The 21,004-nt window shown below is 40.7% G+C and overlaps 2 protein-coding genes across 3 annotated transcripts; one reads left to right on the top strand and one right to left on the bottom strand.

Annotated features, from left to right (window-relative positions):
* Positions 1–386: 386 nt before the first annotated feature.
* On the bottom strand, positions 387–15,280 carry LIPA (lipase A, lysosomal acid type). Of its 2 annotated transcripts, XM_064144744.1 has the most exons (10): positions 15,098–15,199; positions 14,890–15,003; positions 13,107–13,227; positions 7,655–7,853; positions 7,199–7,308; positions 6,341–6,477; positions 4,846–4,992; positions 3,657–3,728; positions 2,551–2,622; positions 387–2,311 (listed from the first exon to the last, which is right to left on the bottom strand). In XM_064144744.1, exons 2-10 carry the CDS (start codon positions 14,992–14,994, stop codon positions 2,078–2,080), a joined length of 1,197 nt encoding a protein of 398 aa, XP_064000814.1. In that variant the 5' UTR covers positions 14,995–15,003; positions 15,098–15,199; the 3' UTR covers positions 387–2,077. The 2 variants fall into 2 exon arrangements, with proteins under 2 accessions (XP_064000814.1, XP_064000813.1); XM_064144743.1 differs by having other exon boundaries at positions 14,890–15,280.
* A 556-nt stretch (positions 15,281–15,836) lies between these two features.
* Positions 15,837–20,126, top strand: LOC135176099 (interferon-induced protein with tetratricopeptide repeats 5-like). Its single transcript, XM_064144742.1, has 2 exons — positions 15,837–16,672; positions 17,972–20,126. The coding sequence occupies exons 1-2, from the start codon at positions 16,668–16,670 to the stop codon at positions 19,395–19,397; spliced, it is 1,431 nt and encodes a 476-aa protein (XP_064000812.1). The 5' UTR covers positions 15,837–16,667; the 3' UTR covers positions 19,398–20,126.
* Positions 20,127–21,004: the final 878 nt, after the last annotated feature.

Here is a 21,004-nt window from a genome sequence, read left to right as displayed (position 1 = left end):
CTGCCTTACTATGTGGTTAAATGCTATTGATGAGATTACCAGACAGTCCATTAAGCAATCCAATTACCCAAGGTGATATATGATACAAGAAGCTTTCCACCATGTCAGTGGTTTGCAAGGAGCCCCAACTGGAGGCATAGGAAATGACTCCACTTTTATAAGCAGTTATTTACAATTGGTACCTTACTTAAAACTCGCACAGAAGACCCCCAACACAAGTGGCCCTTAAGGCTCAGGAAAAGCCTCTTTCAGAATACAAGTAAATGGAAGCTTGTATATTGTACTTGTTCTATGCATGAACATTTCTGGAAACCAGGCTCTGCTTACCAGATTCTGTCCCAGAGACACACATGCATTCATGAAACAAGAGAAACACAACACATGGCTCTGAACTCCAAGCAGGTCTCATGTTTATTGAAAGATCTTAAGCTAATAATCACGATTCGCATAGCTCTTGCTGTATCACATACCTTCACACCTGCTAAGTTGGCCACTTGGGATTCCTGCACATACTTCCTTTCAGCACAGCAAGGTGAAGTAAATATGGCTGTTATAAAGCAAACAGAAGTCCTGCTAGGAATTGCAACTGAAATACCACGAACCACTTTTTCCTTAACAAAGCCTGAGAATTCCCTGAGTCTCAATAAGGAATTAAAAAATAAAATTATTTCAAACCATCAAACCCTAATTTACAGCTTCTGTATCTTTTTGCATTTTTTTAAACCAAAAGTGTTTGCCTCAATTAAATATGCACTGTTGTCTATGCCATGTAGAAAAGTTTTTTTCTTTTATTCTGTTTGGATTAGAGATAGAAATCTGGATTGAATCCAACAATGGCACGGAAATGATCATATGAACAGAGGCAACTGACTCTAGAGATTGCTCAAACATCTACATTTGGTATGGAACTTTGCAATTCCTCTGCATAGTCAATGGAAAGACCAAGGCACCTATACTACGGAATTACAGCTCCAAAGTCAGTTCCCTAAGGAAGATGTCAATCATCTTCCTCCACTAAATGAGGGCTTAGCTCCATTCTGAAATGAAACTGAGACAACTGAAAACTGTCTTTAATACTATCAGGCTTCACAAGGGTGCTGTATGGCTCCTCAACACTGTGGTGGCAAGCATCACATAGGCAGCTAAGAAGTAAACAGATCTCCGGAGCAGCAGATGATTAAGAGAAGTCCATGCAATTAAGTGACTCGAGCTATAGAATTAATGCTTTGGCTCTTCCCTCACCAGCTTGTTTTCTAGTGGTCAGTGCAAAGAAAACAAAACATGAGTATATTACATCATTCTTCTTGAAAGCCATAATCTACCAGCAGAGCTAACTGAAAGTGGTTATTTCTTTTAACTGCTTCTCTTGTTCCAGGAATCTTCATGGGCAAATAACTACCCTTATTCATAGATGGCATGTGAAACACAAAAGGCTTCAGGGACACCATTACATCAAGGAAAATGCCACAATGATTCAGTCCCAAAATAGGAGACTGCAACTTGACTGCAGTGATGATTTCGGGCTTCATGACAGTTCTTCTGGGCACTAGTAAAAGATAAAGTAGTATGACGTAGCTAGCTTGTATGTGACAGCTAAAATAACAACACAGAAAAAAGTCACTAAGTGCTTTTAAAAGTACCAGCACCAAATGGATCACTGCAGTACAAGGAGTACTTCTAAAAGGTACTCAGAAGTGACAACGTGCTGAGAAATGGCAGTGTTCCAAGAACACTGAAATACTTATTGTTAAGCACCTGAGGTGCTGAACAGACTATCCTGTCTTTTAGACATGTCACTAAATTTACAGACATGTGATATACTCCTTTTGAACAAAATCACACTGCTACTTTCTAAGTTCTGTGCCACTGTGTGCAAAATCTGTGAAACACATTGAGAATTTCCACAGGAGAGAGAAATAATACTGAGAATAACAGCCCAAACGTGAATCCTATTCAGTAGTCATTCCTGGCATTTTAGAAAGGCATCATAAAAAGCCAATGTAGTAGTATGGCCAGAAAAGCATGTCCCAGAGAGATGGATTCCTGGTGAACTAACACTCTGAAATACCATACAGGCTTAGAGATACTTCCTAATCATGTTGATTATTTCATTATACATGCGGTAAGGAGCATCAAGGCCCCAGATGAAATCCAAATGTTCCCATTCTGGAATGTTTTTGTGGTAAACCAAGTTTGTGATCTGAGTGAGCAGCATAGCAACATCCTTTGGGTCTGCCAGCCAGTCTTGTCCACCAGTCCACACAGCGGTTGGTACAGTCATCTTTTTTATCTTGTAGAATGGAGGAGTAGACTGTGAAGGAGAAAAAGTGAAAACAAAAGCATTAGAAAGAACAAGTCTTCAACGTGACACTACACTGCAGTGTAACATACTAGCAAATGTAAGAAGAATGGGTCAGATTTTCATTGTCACTTCCTTTCTTGGGCAGCTAGAGATAGGAGATGAAGTCATGACTCAATAAAAAGTGCTAACCCAGAAGAATGCACAAGGACGCACAAGGACTATTTTTTGTTAACACTCAAGAATTGTACCTGGTTGTAGTGAACCATATTTTCAGTCTTGCTTCCCCAGTCATAAGCTTTGAGTTCCCCAGTCTTCACAGCCTAGAAACAAACATTTACACATTCACTAGGAACTGAAGATTTCTGTTGCGATAATAAAGTACAGGTCATCTGGAAAACTGGCAAAGGCAACATACACAAGAAACCAAATATCAGCAAGGACAAGTGTCACAGCTTTGCCTAGCATCACAGGATTGGGAAACATTAATGTTCAATATCATTAGACTTTGCCCCTTGAGATTTCACATTCTTTCATAGCAACAGTAGGAAAGATTAAGGAAAACAGTTTAGCATACCAAAGTCCAGGATGTGTAAGCTCCATTCTGAAATATTTACCTTGCTGTCTAAGTGTATAGGAACACAGCATGGAACTTTCTTAGAAAGTCTGTTCTGTATGATTTACCACCTATTATTTTTCAGAAACAGATGTCTATCTCACAGGGATTTGGAAAAAAAGAGTCTTCACAAATTGCTTTCCCAGCCAACATTTGAACAGCTGTGTGCAGAACACACTGTTTCTGAAAGAAGAGCAAGTCCAGTTACAAGATCAAAGGTAGCACTGATGATCACTGCTTCCATGCAAATGTCTTCTCATATTTGCCAGCCTGCTGAGCAAGCTTCAGGCACAGTAGCATCACAGGGATGAATTCATGCACAGAAGTGAAATTCAAAATTAAGCCAAACAGAATGGAACAGAAAAGGAAGTCTGCTGCTTTTCACTGGCTAAAAACCTAACTTGGAATCAAAACAGCTCACTGAAAGGAGAGCAAATACTTCTTACAACATGTGTCTAAGTTACTCCACTGCATTGTTTGTTGGCCTGAAGTACTTACAGTTAGCCTTTCTTCAGAGACACAGAGGAGAGGGGTAAGACACTAAGCCAGTACCATTGAAGCAGCTGAAACAAATAGTTGCCATTCCAACAAGTACCAGTTCCAAAATTTCACTTGGGCTATGATACCTGTATATATATATGTGTGTATATATATACACACACACACACATTTTATGCCATTTAAATATGAGAGACATCACTATTCTACAGAGTCATGGACATTTTAGATTCTAGTAACTACCTGACTCCAGTGGATCATGTTTTGTACAGATGTCCCTGCTGGGCAGTGTGTTGAATACACATCCACTCGGCTCTGCAACAAGATTATTAATAAGGTTTACTCTTCACAATGCAGTCATTATTGCTTCCTGAACAATTATCAGAAAGCTTTCCATTCCTCTTAAAGCTTTTGTAAGCAAAAGTTAACTGGAGCCATTTACGCAGATGAAGTAAAAGGTTTAATACTTAAAACTAACTGCTGGGCTTTAAGATGAACTTTAAACCTGATAATGATAGCCTTTAAGCCTATTTTTATATATTCAGAATACTATTTTAAAAGTGCTAACATTTTAAGAATTGGGAGCATGCTAACTAATACTTAATAGACCTGCAGTGAAATGTGTTACTCTACAATTAGACAAAGTTAACTGCGAGTCCAAAGTGATACAGAACTTCATACACTTTCAGTTTAGGAGTGTAAAATACACAGGGGAAACTTAAAATCCTGCCAAGAATTAAAAAATATTATCAACCATTCAAACCGAGGAAACTGTGTGCTGGGCAGGGAAATATTGAAAAATCTGCACTTTGACCTTAATATACAATTAAAGTACATTTTAGCACAGAGAATGGTGGGAAAAAAAATAATGCTAATTCTGTCTCACTTCAATAAAAAAAACCTCAGCCTTCACTCACATGAGGGTAAACTGCTACTAGATTCTACTAATTTCAGGCTTCTAGAAACATTTCAAGAAGTGTAATGGGAAGAGATGGCTGCACACCACTTGCTGTTAACTAGCTTTTAGATAACAAAGTAAGTCCTGTGAACAAGTCCTTTGGAACTAGAGCCACAGATGAAGCCACGAGCAGGGTCAGAAATTAGTCTTAGATAAAACAACTGTACATGTCCATGAAGAGACCAGAAAACTTCAACAGTTCCCTTGAAAATGTCTGAAAACTACAGTTTTATTCCTCATTTCCTTATCTAAAATTACGTATTTTAGCTTTCTAGTAACATTTTAAAAGGATAATTTTATCCATCCAAGCTGGGCAATTACTTCTACACCAAGGACAAATATTCACCCAAACTCAGTATCATGAAAGCAACATTTTTTTCTCCTAATTGCAGGTAAAGGACAATCAGTACAGTGATACACAGACCGTACTGTGTGTGCACAGTAACTCAGCTATTAGAAGCAATCAAAACATACCATATTCAAGTTTCTCTCATTAAAACCACACAAAAGAAAGAATGCGTTGCCACAAAGGTCATCAAGTATTCTGTGGGTGCAAACATGGGTAGCAAGCCACTTCAGCAAAAAATTCTGAGGGAGGAATTGTTTCTTTCCAAACATATCCTATAAAATAAACACATAGAACAAATTGCATAGAATTACCTGGGTTTAGACCTACATTACAATGCTTTGAGGTAATTATTTCCATTTGTACTGGTGACAGGTGTGTCATATGAAAATTATTTTTATCTCCTTATCAACCTTGTTTGCAGTCCAATGGGAATGTCACAGTTAGTGCTTCTGCTACAAATTATGCAGTCCATTACCCCACAAAAATATGTGGGAACCCCAATCATTATCAAAGAATTCCAAACCTACCCTCAAATTCTAAACAGTTCTAAATTCCGTATTGCACAGGAGAACTACATAGCTACTTGACATCAGAACTGGTTAAGGTCAACATATTTTAAGCTGCATTTGCTAATGTTAAATGGCTTTGTACTTGCAGCTTCCTCTGCTCAAACAGAGCAGAGGAATACTTGTAATACGAACAAGTTGCATGAGCTGCTGTGGCCACTTCCTCTTGATATGCATTTTTAAAACATCCAAGGATTTGAAAGTGGCCCACTGAACACTTCCCTGAAAGTGACACAGCTTTTTAGAGCTAACAGCTGACTAGTGGGTTTATGGCTGTCATGCACTTCTGCATTCCAGTTTTTTGCAAGTCACCGTGAGAATGAAGTTCTTCAGCCCAACACAAACGCTTGCACAGGGCACCGATCAGCTACTTTCTCATTAGACAATGAACACGAGACCCCACTTGTTAGTATTTCTTTCACATATCTGCCTTTGGAGCAGGGAACTAGGGCAAACTGACATGGCAGGGAATTAGGGCAAACTGACATGCATTAAATGTGTATGAGTTATGTCAGAGAACAGTTTATCTCACAGGTCTGTGTGGGGATCTCCACGGGCGGCAGAAAGAAAAGTGATGGTTAAAAAAGACACGTGGCAGGATGTTCACAATGCCTGGCTTCAGGCACTTACTGCAGCCTACATCTGACTGCATTCTCCTTGATGTTAATGGCAAAAGCTAAAGCTAAACTCCAGAAGGTTAATTCATGACATCTAAATAAAGCTGCTAATCTTAATCACCCTCTCAAGAGTCCTTCTATTACTAAATGGTGGATTGTGAAACAAATCTTAGAAGTTCATGACTATTCAAAAGTACTCTGTATAAAGCTGTCTATGACTCTTCTAAAGTAGACTAATTAATCATGTGATTTCTTGTAGCAAAAATTCCAGAACCATGGAAAACATTAATTTTATCTAATCTGTTAACTTGTATTTCTAAATTATCATTTTCAACTGATGCAAACTGACTCATTAGAAAGGAATAAAGGCAGAGAAGCCGCTGCTTACTTTCAGAGACAACTTATGTGGCTTAAAACATTTACACTCAAATACACACCTTGAGTAGCACGTCAGGAAACACTCCCAATTTTACCAGAGGACTAGTGGCAAACTTGACTGTAGCTACTGGTGCCAAGGCAAAGAACATTTTGATCTTCTTAGCCAGCTGTGGCAAAGTTGAAAAAGCAATGAAAGCTGTAAGTAATATGAGAATCATTAACAAACTTCAGTGACAGATGTCAGATGAGAACTTTACCTGCAGTCATCTTATAAAATTCAGGTATTCTGAGTGTGCACAAGTTTTTTTTTAGATTAATAGCTTGATTGTTTTCTCTAGAATTGGTTTAGGTATTTTAAATTAATCTAGTTACTCCGGAGAACAAATTACATGAGACAAATCAGAGGGATTTGTTTTCTTCTGAAAAAAAAAAACAAATTTGTGTTTGCTAACCCAGCACTCTTCCAGCTCTTTCTATCTGCAGGTCTAAAAGCACCTGAGTCAGACCTTACATACAACAAAATATTCTGGAAATGGAAATCTCTACATGTCTGACAATTCTAATTTTGTTATGCATAGTTGTATAACTGAAACCATACCAGTGTACCTGTGACTTCAATTTATCTTTTCAAGAGCTTCCCACTTTAAGTAAACACTGAAAAGTTAAGCTTAGTCTTTTTTTTTTCTGTTGGTGTTTCATTTTGCTTATTGTTGGGTTGCTTTGATGTGTTTTCTTTGTTTGGGGTTTTTTGGTTGGTTGGGTGGGGTTTTTTTTGTTATGTTGGGGGTGTTTTTTTGTTGATGACCAGTCCAAGAAGCATCTAAAAACCAGAAGTAGTACATTTTAAAAGCCTTAGTTTTTCATCATTAAACCACATATGAACTTGGCATCATTTCAACAATTATATTCCAACATACCCATTGTGGTGCCCTGTGAATGGCCGACATAAAATACTTGCTTTTGACCAGTCTTCTTCAAAATGAAGTCCACTGAGGCTGGAATGTCATACTTAGCCATTTCATCAAAGCTATAAAGCAAAGATTGAAAGTACGCTGTTATCAGTGTGTAACAGCTGCACAGAGCTTTACTGCACTGCAGATCAGTTGTTTGGATGTAAAGTTTCCTTTGAATGAAGCAGAACACTGGTGACTTGAGTCTTCACATCTTGCACAGGCTAAAGTAATCGACCATGTATTGACCACAAAACTTCCCTTTACTGCTTCTACATATATGACAGTACACATAACCAGAAAATCACAACCTTGACTAATCCCAGTGTGACTGAACTGTTAAGACTGGCAAAGAGAGGAAGAGAAGCCTGCTTGAAAGCAATGTGTGCAGCTTCTCTAGTTCCTCTAGCAAGATGAGGATACCTGAAAATCCAGAATTCTTCTTGCTTCACTGTGTAGTGTGTATGTTTCCTGGACCAGGTGTTCCCTCTGCTGTTTCCCAGCCATACATCATAGCCAGCATCTGCCAGCATAAAGCCAAGGCTGTTGTAATCCAAGTTTGTGATCCAGTTGCTGGCATCTGCAAGCAAGCCATGCTGGAGAAACACAGCAGGTCTTGGACCTGAAAAATAAAACCATTTACTATAGCTTCCTGTTCATTTGGAATTGAGTGCCTAATTCAAATGAGTTAGAATTGCACTTTGAATATTTAATCCATTTGACTTTCACTACTAAGACTATCAATAATATTAGTAGTGCCATGAAATCATATGTTTTCACAAAAAGATACTTTCAGTGAAGAAATTTTTCCTAATATCTAATCCAATCTTCTTCTGGTGCAACTTGAGGCCATTTCCTCTTCCCCTGTAACTCATTACCTTTGAGAAGAGACCAACACCTACCTGGAAAAAAACTCCAGGTAGTTGTAGAGAGCAGTGAGGTCTGCCCTAAGCCACCTCTTCTCCTGACTAAACAACCTCAATTCCTTCAGCCACCCTTCATAAGACTTTTGCTCTAAGTTCTTGCCCAGCTTTGTTGCCCTTCTCTGGACACGCTCCAGCACCTCAACATCTTTCTTGTAGTGACAGGGCCAAAACTGAATACAGTATTTAAGACACAGTGTCACCAGTACAGGGTCATCACCACTTCCACGCTCATGCAGGCCACACTATTCCTGACACAGGCCAGTATGCTGTTGGCCTTCTTGGCAGCCTGAGCACACTGCTGGCTCATGTTCAGACAGCTCACTTAACAGCTGTGTCAGGAAGTTACCTTCCACACACTCTAGGAATTTCTAGCCTGTTTACTCTCTGCTACCTTGTATTTCCAGAAGATATATGGTAAATTAAAGTCTCTCAAGAAAACAAGGGCTAGCAATCATGAGACTTCCACCAGCTGCTTGTAGAATGCTTTATTTACCTCATCATTCTGGTTAGGTGGTCCATAACAGACTCCTACCAGGATATCTGCCTTGTTGGCCTTTCTCCTGATCTTTATCCATAAGCACTCAACCTTATCACTGCAATCACTGAGGTCTACACAGTTAAAACACTCCCTAATACACAGAGGTACCCCGCTACATTTCCATTCTTTTCTATTCCTTCTGAAGAGCTTAAAGCCATCTACTGTGGTACTCCAGTCATGAGTTGTCTCACCACGTTTCCATAATGGTGAGTACATCAGTTTTCCTGCTGCATATTGGCTTCCAGCTTATCCCATTTGCTGCCTGTGCTGCATATACTGGTGAGGATGCATTTCAGTTGGGCCTCTAGCACTGGTATGCCAGCCCTAGGTTCATCTCTCATGAGCCTAGTTTTTATACCCTTCTCCCTTCAAATCTAGTTTAAAAGTTCTCTTGATGGATCCTGCAAACTTCTGAGTGAGAATGCTTTTCCCTCTTTGAGGCAGATGAACTCTGTCTGTCACTGGTGGGCCTACATTTGAAAGTTTTCACCTCGTGACTTGAGTAGTTAAAAGAACAACAGTCAGGACCCAGGCTAGGAAGCCTCTCTCCTGACTTCCTCATCCTGAAAAGGGAAATGACATTTTTATGTGGAATATATATTTTAAAAGTTGAAGGTTCCTGCTTCTACACAAAGAAAATAAACTATCATATAATCCTTTGGAGAAACATGATCTTCAGAAAATCCAAAGACCTTTCTCTAGAGCTTGGATGAGCACAGGTGTTTCCTTGTGCATTCTTCCTCCTGCGTTAACAACTGAAACCTGATAACACAGTAACTTCAGCTCAGCGCAGCAGATTACTCAGGAATTTACCTCCTTCAGTGACACATCATTCTACTACAATACTAACTTACTAAATACTTCCTCCATTGATAATTTAGATTTGGGTCTTTCAGTAGCAACAGCCAAATCATAACTGTTTCAGTCACCTACAATTTCCATTCCACACCATGTCCATAAATATTTGCTGTGAGAACCAAAATCCAAATTAGCAATGTTCCTCCCTCTGGCAACCTTTATACTTGTGACAAGGAAGATTTTCAGTGCCTTCTTTTCCCAAGTTGTTGAAAAGTCATGTTGTAGTGTACTGTCCTTGCAATCAGAGCAAATCTCCAGCAGTGCCAAACTGGTACTGAAGACAGTACAGTTCAACATAACTGTTTATCCTGCTGCAACAATACTTCATTGTCACTGCCTTACGAACAGCGTGTGGGATTTTCAAGCCTAACATTAAATCTGCTTTCAGTAAAGTTCCCATTTTGCTTTGATACCATCATCCCTTTTACTAAACTCAGATCAACCAGCTTATTTTCTGAAGAAAAGGCTCTCCTCAAGCTCCTACTTGCATGTTTCATAACATAGCAAGGAGGAAACTGTTTAAATGCTCTAATGCTTTAATTCTGTTCTCCTATCAGCCTCCATTTTCTGCCAGTTCCTTTTTCACTTTAGGAAGCAGTCACCAGATCTGCATGTGAATTGCACAATCATAAGACAAACTGACTTGGATAGCAATAATTTTGTGTCATCCTTGATGCTAAAACCCCCAGAGGGGGAATAAGCAAGGTAGGTCCTTAAAGTAGACTTTCTGATAGGGAACATTTTGTTCTCTTGATTGCACCAAGAAGCTGAAGAGAGTTTTATTTCCATGCCCTTGTCATCAACCATAGATGCTTTGCTTTTTAGGTTCTCTAGACATTCTTCCCTTTTTTAAAGGCTATAGAACTGTGGGTTAGTTCCAAAACATCATGTGATATGTAAGTCCAAGAGATCCTATCCACATCATGCAGGTATTGCAAAAGAAGTATTATAGCATATGTACACTAAGTCAGCAGTATCACTGGTATCTTTCTGAGATAAAAACTTAAGATCAACATGAACTTTGAGATCTTCATTCTTCCAGAGATCATACTTCCCTAAATGTACTTAGTAATCCTTGTTTTCAAAATTAAAGCACTTTGCCAAACATGAACTTGGGGTCGAGGGTGTGGCAAGGGGAATGTGGAGAATTCCCCACAGGTCAGGAAACTTCTGTTTGCTTATGTCATCAATGATGGATGTGACAAAAAATCAACAGGTACAAAGGCAGCCTCTTTTTCTTTCTGAGGAAACCTGTGGACTTCTCTGAAATAAACCACAACGACACCTGTCAGGTTTGACTGGCCTCATCCCTGTACTAATCTCACTCACCTTGTGAGAGACTGAACAGTGCAAACATCCTAACTCATACAAAACCAACAGATAAGCTTAGGAGGACTGTTGCTTGGCCTTCAGCAGAGAAAGGACAGGGTTTTCCACAGGTCTTTTCCACACCCCAAGCTATTGAACAATGTGGTGGTTTGGGCTGAAATCAACCAGCACAATCACTGATTTCTTTTGTGAGCTCCATCTTTTTACCTCTCATCCCTTTTTTTGTCAGCTGAAAAGGTTCTAAGGCAGTCAGAATAAGTACAGTTTCTATGCAAACAGGCTGCTGTTGTATGTATGCAATTTTCTGTGGGATCTTTCATATAGGGTGGTAACAAGACTGATACCAACTTCAGCCACTGCTGCTTATATACACTGTTAATTCCATATGCAGTGTGTGAGTACAACAAACCTCTTCTTCCACATGCTTTCATCTCATTTTTACAGCATTCCATCATTCAGCCCTCACAAAAGCCTTTGCCCCTATCACTTTCTTAATTTTCAGCTTACATTTAGCCTATCCTTCACAGAATCATAGAATTGTCTCATTTGGAAGATATCTCAAAGATCAAGTCCAACCAGCAACCTAACACCACCATGGCCGTTAAACCATGTCCCCGAGGGCCATGTCCATGTGTTTTTTGAACATCCCCAGTTATGGCCACTTCATCACTTACCTGGGCAGCCTGTTCCAGTGCCTGACCACTCTTTCTGTAATTTTTTTTTTCATAATATCTAACCTAAACCTCCCTGGCACAATTTGAGGCTATTTCCTCTTGTCATATCCCCTGATACTAGGGAGACAAGCCCAACTTCCACCTCACTACAATCTCCTTCTAGGTTGTTGTAGAGTTTTGTTGTGGGAGATTTTTTTTTGTAAGAAAAGAAACAAAAAGTTATCAATTCTAATGCCCATTTTTTTCCACTTTCCAAAAGTGTTTTTTTATCTAGTTCTCTGCTGTTCTAACAGCCTTGACTGCAGTGGCTCAACCTTCAGGAAAAAGTCACCCTCAAAATGCACACAAATAACAGAGAGCACAAATGCTGTTAAACAAGTGAAAAAGCCATTCTCTACAGATCTATTCTTTAATTTATGAGTATGATTTGCATAAAAAACCTGGGAAAAGGCACTGCTGACTATTCATGGTTTTCTCTGGAATTGCTGCTGACATAACTTTAGGTAATTTTGAGAGGAGTGTTGTTGAACTTGTTTTAGCATCTAGATGCAAGAGAAATAACAACTCTGTTTCAGAGAAAAGAATGATGAAGAGAAGAGGCAGAAACAGGGAGGATCTCTAGTCACCTGCAATAACTAATGTCCTTCTTCCCCACCTCCTCAACTGCATATACCCTCCATCCCTTCCATAGTGTTGTGCCAGCTTGGACAGTAATTCCTACAGCTCGTAAAAATGCTCTGGTGGCACATGCAAATGCTCCTCCCAGTCCCCCATCAAATTGCATCCATAAAACAACCATTGCCACATACCTGTTACACACTTTTAAAACCACATTGCAAATTAAGCTACTGTACTCAAGATGTTCTGAAGGGATTTTATTCTTTTACCTATTCAAACAGCTGTGTGAAATATGGCACCCCAGTAGTATGCAGCATTTGTCTGGTTGTACCTTACTACAAAGGGAGCCGCAGAGACATTAACTAGCAAGTTCTCATGCAGAAATCAGGCAACAATTATTTTGTGAACACTCCACTGGGAACCTTAGTAGTTTAGTCTTATTCCACCAAAAGAGGCATGTAAACTGCCCCACTTTTAAAAATGGTCAGGCATTTTAAACAAACTTACTTGCTATAAAAAAGCAGTTTTAAAAACAGAGTTTGGAATAACAAAAAAAAAGTTACAACACATCTCTTTTCAAGGGATTTTATTACTTTAAAAAAAACTCACATAAATCTCAACTCTTGTTTTTAATTTCCTAGAAAATCCACACTTCTCAGCCCCTCAAAAAATTCCAATGAGGGGCTTGAACTAATGTCACAAAAAGACAATACCAGGAAGATACAGCTTCCCATCTCCTTCTCTCATCCTTTACTCAAACCACTCTATGTGTATGTGTCTAATCTAATTTGCCTCTGACATCCACTAGTAGAACATTTTAACTGCATGTCTCATATGGTCTTTGATCTTTTTCTGGATTATTACATGTGCAAATGGGTTTAGAACAAAGAGAGCTTGTCCATGACTTCCTATTTTTCCAAGCAGACACATACCTTTGCTCTTGTCACGGCCTTTTTTTCCATAAGGAATTCTGTTAATGGACAGGATGTATCCATCTTCTGTTGTCACTTCATACTCCTCACTAGGGTATCCCCTGAAGGTAATAATTTGACTCTGAAGAAAAAAGAGAAACCACCTTGGAGTCAGACTGCCAGTCTTCCCAGTTCATTAACAAAGCAAAGTACTCCAGGTTCCTCCCAAAATTAAAGGCTGCGGTAGGAATGTGCCATACTACACATTCATTAAATGTAGACATGTTTCTTTATGAGACTTATTTCACTGCAGAGTCAGGAAACAGCCAGAGCACAAACCTTATGCTGGGTGTTTGGGAGGACTCCCTAGCCTGTCCCCATCCACTGTCCCATTAGGTACTCATACACTGCCTACAGTAAGAAAGGAGATTGAAGTGCTTAAAAGGGGAGTATGGTAGCAGGGTAAAACGCCAACATGTGGATTCAGCAGCCAACTACTGAAACTGCCAGTTCTCAAGGAAAGCAGTATATTCAGTAACAAACAAGTGAGGACAGCAAAAAGCAACTGGCACCACAGGAACATACAGAATAAGAGGAGGAAGAATTAATCTCTCCTGAAGGAAAATACTTCCTTTCTTATTTCAGATTTATATCTGAACTTTATGTCAAATCCTTTCTTACACAGAGGTCACAATCATGTTTAAGCTGTGTGCTGGACTAAACGACAACCACAGCATCTTTAAAACACACTCTTCACATGTGTGAGCTGCTGACAGTGCCACCTCAGCTTACAGTTGCATGTGCCACTTCTCACTCGCCCTTCTCAAGTTTTAGGTCTGTTGTCAAACTTTTAAGTGCCTTTGCTAACAAGAAAATAATAATAAAAATGCCCACACTTGTTTAACACAATTTTATACATAAGTTCATTAATAAATGTATGTCCCACTTCTTAAGCTTTATGTTATTTTTATTTGATGCAACTCCATTAGGACAAAGAATTTGCAATTTTATTTATTTCATGACACCAAGAATGCCTTGAGAAAATGTAAGAAATGCAACACATGATCAGAGTTCTGGACAAGGGGGAGGATCATTTAATTAAACATGATTTTTTCTTTTAAATTTATCTTCAATAATTACATTAATCCATAGTAACATTAACATTCCAGCGTGATTTTAAGTCTAACTTCCTTTCAAATGTGTTAGGCTAAATCACTACTTTCAGTCCTCAAAATTATAGATGATAATGTTGACTCAAGCACTTCTTTGCTCACAGACCTTAAGCATTTCTAGCATGAAGTATCTCACACATGATGGGATCGAGGAAATAGTAACTCATATCAGTTACTAACAGCAAATATTTCCTGGAGCTGACTACTGTGGCAGAAGAAGAGTGGATTTAGGAGAGTAAATGCCAAATAGGAAGAAAAGCAGTCGTGGGACAGAACACGAGAGCATCCTGCTAGCAGCTTTTCTAGCACTTAAGAAGGAGGATCCTGACTAGCAAAAAAACCACAGCTCTGGACTTGAAAATATGTGGAAGATCATTTACAGGCAACATAGGACCAAGAAGAGCCTGGAAAAAAGAGGAGTGAAAGACTAAGTATAGGTAGAAGATCTAAGCAAGCAGAAGCATGCTGGCTGCTGACCAGTGGCTGATGCATGTCCGTGGAACTCTAAAGGTGCCGCACGCCGCCCAGACCTCCCACTCCGCTCCTCGCCGCCCCGTTACACCTCGCAGCTACAGCCGGTGACAAGTCTCGGGCACCCTTTCCTCAAAGCCGCACCCCTCCCCTCCACTCACGATGTTCATATTCGTTTCGGGGTCCACATTTCTTCTTCCGCTGGCGAACGCGTCCGAACCTGCGATGGTCTGCAGCAGGCAAGCGGCGACAACCAGGCCCCGCATTTCGGCTCTCTACGGGAACGAGGCAGAAGGCCCCGGCTCGTCACAGAGAAACAGACCTCAGCGCTGGGGCGGGAGCAGGCGGGCCCCGTCGAAGCTTACGTACCGCCCCCACGGGCGCGGCGACCGGCACGCGTGACAGGAGCAGGGGCGGGCGCGTCCCTGACAGGGCGAGGGCAGCCGCGGGCCTGTCACAGCGGAGGGGCGGTAGCCGCGGGCTACAGAAGGTGGAGTAGTATCCCGAGCGGCTGAACGAGCGCGGCCGCTGACAGGCAGGGCATCTGGGTGTGCCCTGCACCCTTCCGCGCCTCTGCCTTGAGGTGATTACGGCCCGGCGAAACCACCTGGCGGCAGGGCGACCCACCCTTTGCGAAGAGCTTGTGCCACGCCAGGACCCGCCCCGCACCGCCGCCTCGTCGTTCACAGTTCGGATAAGCGCGGCGCGGCGGTAGGAGGGCACTAATCCAGCGGAACCGCTCAGGCCATGCGGCGTGGCCTATCGGCGGCGGCAGGAGCCGCCAGACCCACCCTACCGGGCCCTGAGAGGCGGGAGCTTGCCCTGGGGTCGTGCCCGCCAAGCCTCGCACAAGCCGGATCCCGCTGCTGCCGCTGTGCCGCTGGCCCACATCGCCTGGCGGCGCGCCGAAAGTGCGCGGCCTTGGACTGCCTGAGTCAGTATGATTCAGCGCTTCACCGTAATACCCACGGCACCCAGACTCTCACTGTCAGAAGTCTTTCACCCTTCCTCGCCTCCTCCGAAACGTGCAGAACTTTCCTAAGTGCCGCCCTTGCGATAGTGTGCTTGTTTTGTGTCCTGACCCCGCCGCAGAGCCCGCAGTAGTCTCCAGAGAGAATGCGCCAGCAGTAAGGAGGGGACGAAGCCTTGTCTGCTACGGCTTCTCCCCGTAGCTGGAGCATCCCTAGTGGAAACCTCCAACGTACTAAACACGTACACCTCGGGAATTCCCGGGCCTTTGTAAAGCACTGTGAAGCGGTGTCAGCAACCACTGTTATTCTTACACAGATCATCTATTCATTGCCTTTGAGCATATGTGATACAATGGGCTTACGTTGCATGGAAGCACACAGTTTTGGCATGGTTGTTTTATCTTCAGTTAATTTGCACTACATTGCCTATCTAATTTCTTAGCAAAGTGTGCCTGTGGTCAGGGCATGTGAGACCAGGTTTACAGAAACTTCAATGAAATTCAATCCTACAATGTAAATACTCGTGTTACCAGGTCCAGGTCTGTAGTATTATTCTCACATTAATACAGAAACTTGATATAAAATACACAGTGGCAGAGGAGGTGTGTCAAGAACAACAACAAAAAACTCTCATTTAGAAAGCATTACGATTTTAACTGAAAAAGTTATGTTTTTGTAGTATCCCGTTTTTCTGATACACAGGTACACCTCTTGATACAAATGGCACTACATGACCCTTTGCATTCTTGGATCCCATTTCTTAGGGTTATTTGTGCTTACAGACTCCTCAGTTTCCATTGCCTTATGAGTAACTGTTCCTGATTGAGACGCAAGTTTCACTTTCTGTTCCCTGTTCATTACCCTCGGGTGACGTGACAGCTGGCCCACATAAAAGAGAAGTCCTAAGAACATCGCTGCTACTTTGGGTTTGAAGCTATCTGAAGACAAATTAATAGAGAAGCAAAACCATGAGGTAAGTATGCAAACCAGCCTCTGAAAGATGGGGTATTTTTGCCATGCTATTGGAAAAGAATGCTTATTACTTACATAAATGTAATAAGTCAGGGACTTCATGGGTTGAAGCAGCAGAAATTTACTGGAAGAATCAAAACAAAATGAGGATGCTACCAAATACTGTAATGTTCTTGCTTCTCTGGCATGGATCAGCCCCTGTGAACAGAACTAACAGTCAGAAAAACTATGTGTGTGCAGTTCAGACATGAAATCCAGACTCTCATTGTAGCTGATGTCCAGACAAATGAGTGACTGTCAGTGATGCATTTGAGAATTTACTTTCCTGTTTTGACAACTGCAAGGACCATCAAGCAGGACAATGCAGGTTATGTGGTACATTATCTGAAGACTTTAATGTGTCACAGAGGCACACACACACATGCACAACTAGAGTTGCAAACAAGGAAATTGCATTTAATGGTTACATGTTGAACTAAGCTAAATTGTGTTTAATTTGCATCACAACTCTATTTTTGTGACATTCATGAAGATTCGTTTCCACAAAAATGCCCTTTCATTAATTACTCTCCACTGTTGTTTTCAACTATGACACTTTTATGGTTCCAGGGCGAGGCAAGAAGAAACAACACACATTTTATCTTGAATGAGATTGCTTAAATGCTTCAAGCTATTCCTTCAGTTTGTTGATTTGGGAGTCAGTGTCTGTTCTGTGGTATTCACCTGTAGCCAAAGGTTTCTAACAAGATAGCGTAACATAAATTTGCTCTCAGTTCCTTTTCACCTCAGACGAAGGGTAATTGCCTCACATGCAGACTTCTAATTAGGAACTGTTATTAATACTGATCAAAAATGCTAGTTAGGCAGAGGAAATTATTTGAAAAAGGCAAAGAAGTCTATAAAACAACTTGTGCATTACCAACATTTATAAATACCAGTTTAGTCTGGGAAAGTTTTGTATCTAATTTTCTGTTCTGAGTAGGCTTCAGCAATTGTTACCAGCATAGGAAACATTCCCCAGTCAGTTGAGACTACATTCTCCTTTTCGACATCCAGAACACTACCTCTATGTAAGAGGTACTCTTATACACTGGCAAAGAGAATTACTCAAATAACTGTTCAGCTCTTTAGACCTGTCTTCCTACAGCTTGGGCTTGTTTGAAGTATTGTTGACTAGTGGCACCTGCATAGGTATTGTCTGGTTTTGAGTACATAATGGCTAGTTTTAAAACAGGAGAAGTTAATTCAAATGGAGTATAAGTAAGTTTATCTTTTATTTGTTTGTTTGTTTTTTTTCCAGCACAGTTTCCAAGACTTCCCTGAAGAGTTCCCTGCTGCAGCTAGAATGTTATTTTACATGGACTTTGCTGAAGCAAGATGTGGATCTCAATGACCTAGAAGAGAGAATAAACCATCAGATTGAGTTTTTAACAAAATCCAAGGTCAGAAGTTATAATCTCCTATCCTATGTATGCCACCTAAATAATTCAAATGAGGAAGCCCTGAGAAATCTCCAAAAAGCTGAAGAAGAAGTTAAAAGAAATCACCCAGATGAAATTGCCAGAAGAAGTCTTCTTACCTGGGGGAACTGCGCCTGGATCTGTTACTACATGGGAAGATATGAAGAAGCTCAGAAATATGCAAGCAAAGTGGAAAACAGCCGCAAAAAGTTTTCAAGTACTCCTCAATGGAAAGATCAGCTTCCTGAGATCTACGCTGAGGAAGGATGGGCATTATTAAAATTCGGGAAGAAATACTATGAGAGAGCAAAGACTTGCTTTGAAAATGCTCTGCGGAATGAACCAGACAACCCAGAATTTAATACTGGCTATGCAATAACGATGTATCGTTTGGAGAATCCTTCTCTGAAACAAAGCGTGTCCATAAACCTCCTGAAGCGCGCCGTAGAACTGGATCCAGAGAATACTTCCCTTCTGGTATTATTTGCATTAAAACTTCAGGACTTAAAGCAAATTGATGAAGGGGAAAGACACATTGAAGAAGCAATGAAGAAAACTCCTGATCTTCCTCATGTCCTGCAATATGCTGCCAAATTTTACAGAAGGAAAGGAGAACTGGACAAGGCAGTGAAGCTTCTGGAAAAGGCCCTAACAATGACACCCAATTCTGCCAGTTTGCATCACCAGCTAGGACTCTGCTACAGATCAGAGTTCTTTCAACTGAAAAAGGCTACAAAATACCCCCCTCGAGAACAAGTGGATAAACTCATACAACTTTCCATTGCTCATTTTAAAACAGCCATAGAAAAAAAGATAACTTTTTTTCATTCCTATATGGACCTAGCAAACATGTATGTAGAAGGAAAGAGATATGAAGAAGCAGAAGAGATTTTTCAGAAAGCTTTTCAGATAAATATTTTAGATGATTTTGATAAACAACAATTCTACTGCTGTTATGGCAATTTTAAACACTTTCATTTGAGAAAATATTCTGAAGCCATTGAGGATTACATGGAAGGGCTAAAAATTAAAAAATACTCTTATTATTTTGATAAGTGCAAAGAATCTCTTAAGAAATTGTTGGAGCAGAGAATTCGGAGAGGTTCAAGAGATGCAACAGATTTTGGCAGACTTGGATTTGTTCATAATCTAAATGGTGAGAAACATGAAGCAATCAGATGCTATGAACAAGCTCTTGCATTGCATCCTGACAATGAAGACTATGCAAGTGCATTATATGAGCTACAACTTTCCATCTCAAGTTAAATCTTCATACTTAAAGTATGAAATGTTAAATCCTTCATACTTAAAAAAGCCCAACACCAAAACAGACACTCGAAACCTTTTAGTTTTGGAGGTGATGATTGTTCATCTGTTCATTTACCAACAGAAAGCATGCTTGGAAAGACTGAATAATAGCTGAGGTATCTTAATCTTCAATGTGAGCACTGGTATAAAGATCATGTTTAAGTGATTATCTGTAGAACAATTCAAAGTTGTGAACATAAGGAAAGACTTTTTTCACTGTGAAGGTGACAAAACACTGTAACAGGCTGCCCAGAGAGGTTGTGGAATCTATTTCTCTGGCGACATTCAAAACCCACCTGAATGCATTACTGTGGGACCTATTCTAGATGATTCTGTGCTGGTAGGCAGGTTGGACTAGATGATCTTTTCAACCCCTAGCATTCTGTGATTCTGTGAAATTGGGTCAAACCTTCTACTGAGGAAAATCTGAGGAAACCATATTATCACAGTATCACAGTATTGTAGTATTTCATCTATCCACTTGAAAGTCATGCTTATACACAAATAGAATTCCTAATAATTTTTCAGATTTTTGTTTAAATAATGCTAAAAACATCTTTTCTTGAGGACTTGTTTGCTACCTTGTATGTTGTTTGACTTTGAAAAATAACTGCCATTTGTCTGTCTCACTGGAAAGCTTACAAAATGTGTATTATTGTTGTGAACTAATAAAGGGAATTGCACCAATCAGCTTTTAGTTCTGGTATTTCTCTGTGTCGCGGAGGGGTATTCTGCTGCCTACGCCGATTTTGGCAGAGGGGACAAATTAATTGGTGCAAGATAGTATATAAAAATATTAAGCTCAATATTCTGAACAACCACTGTATATTAATAGTAAAAAGTTCTACACGGTTATGAAAACATTCTAGAATAAATGTCTATAGTAACTTATTAATAACTAGCAAATATTAAAACTATAAACAGAGAGAGGATTTTTCCCCGTGGTTTAATGCCGTTTGGGGTCTATATACACTATTTGCCCAGCAGAGCGGGCTGGAAACTGACTCTGCTCTATGGCAGAGGCAACAGATATTACAGAGGCATCAAAACAATTACAATTCTGATTAATTATCAATCACTCTCCGGGGCTACGTCACAGCCTGTGCCTAGTGTCCAAACTTCAGGGGATCTCTGCTCGTGGACTTTGAGACTGGAATCCTCCCGGCTTGCAGGGAAAGGAGATTCTTCCCAGCTTCTGGGGAAATGCCAGTCTCTGACCTTGTTCTCCTGATGAAGGATGCAATCTCTGCCTTTGTGCTGCTGGCTTCTTCTGGATGCTCTGTCCAGGGATTCTTAGCAGGCAGGATCTCAGGTGCAGGAGTAGGATGCCATGCAGTCTCGAGCACAGTCTAAAGCTGGCCAGACAGGCCAATAGCATGCAGACAATTCAGAGTCTGCCTCCTGGTAACTGAGCGACCATGGCGCTTACCAGGCAATGATATGCAACAGGCATGCAAAGTGTGTGCAGCTACTCAGGAGTCTGCACTCCATAGGTAAAGGCAAGCAATACAGGATCTGGTCCTGATAACACAGTAGCGTACAGATGTGCACAGCTGACTAGGAGA

Source organism: Pogoniulus pusillus, chromosome 6 (assembly GCF_015220805.1).
Source record: "Pogoniulus pusillus isolate bPogPus1 chromosome 6, bPogPus1.pri, whole genome shotgun sequence".
In the NCBI taxonomy this organism is placed as follows: Eukaryota; Metazoa; Chordata; class Aves; order Piciformes; family Lybiidae; genus Pogoniulus; species Pogoniulus pusillus.
Note: the sequence above shows the minus strand (reverse complement) of the source record. Positions and strands in the feature narration are given on the sequence as shown.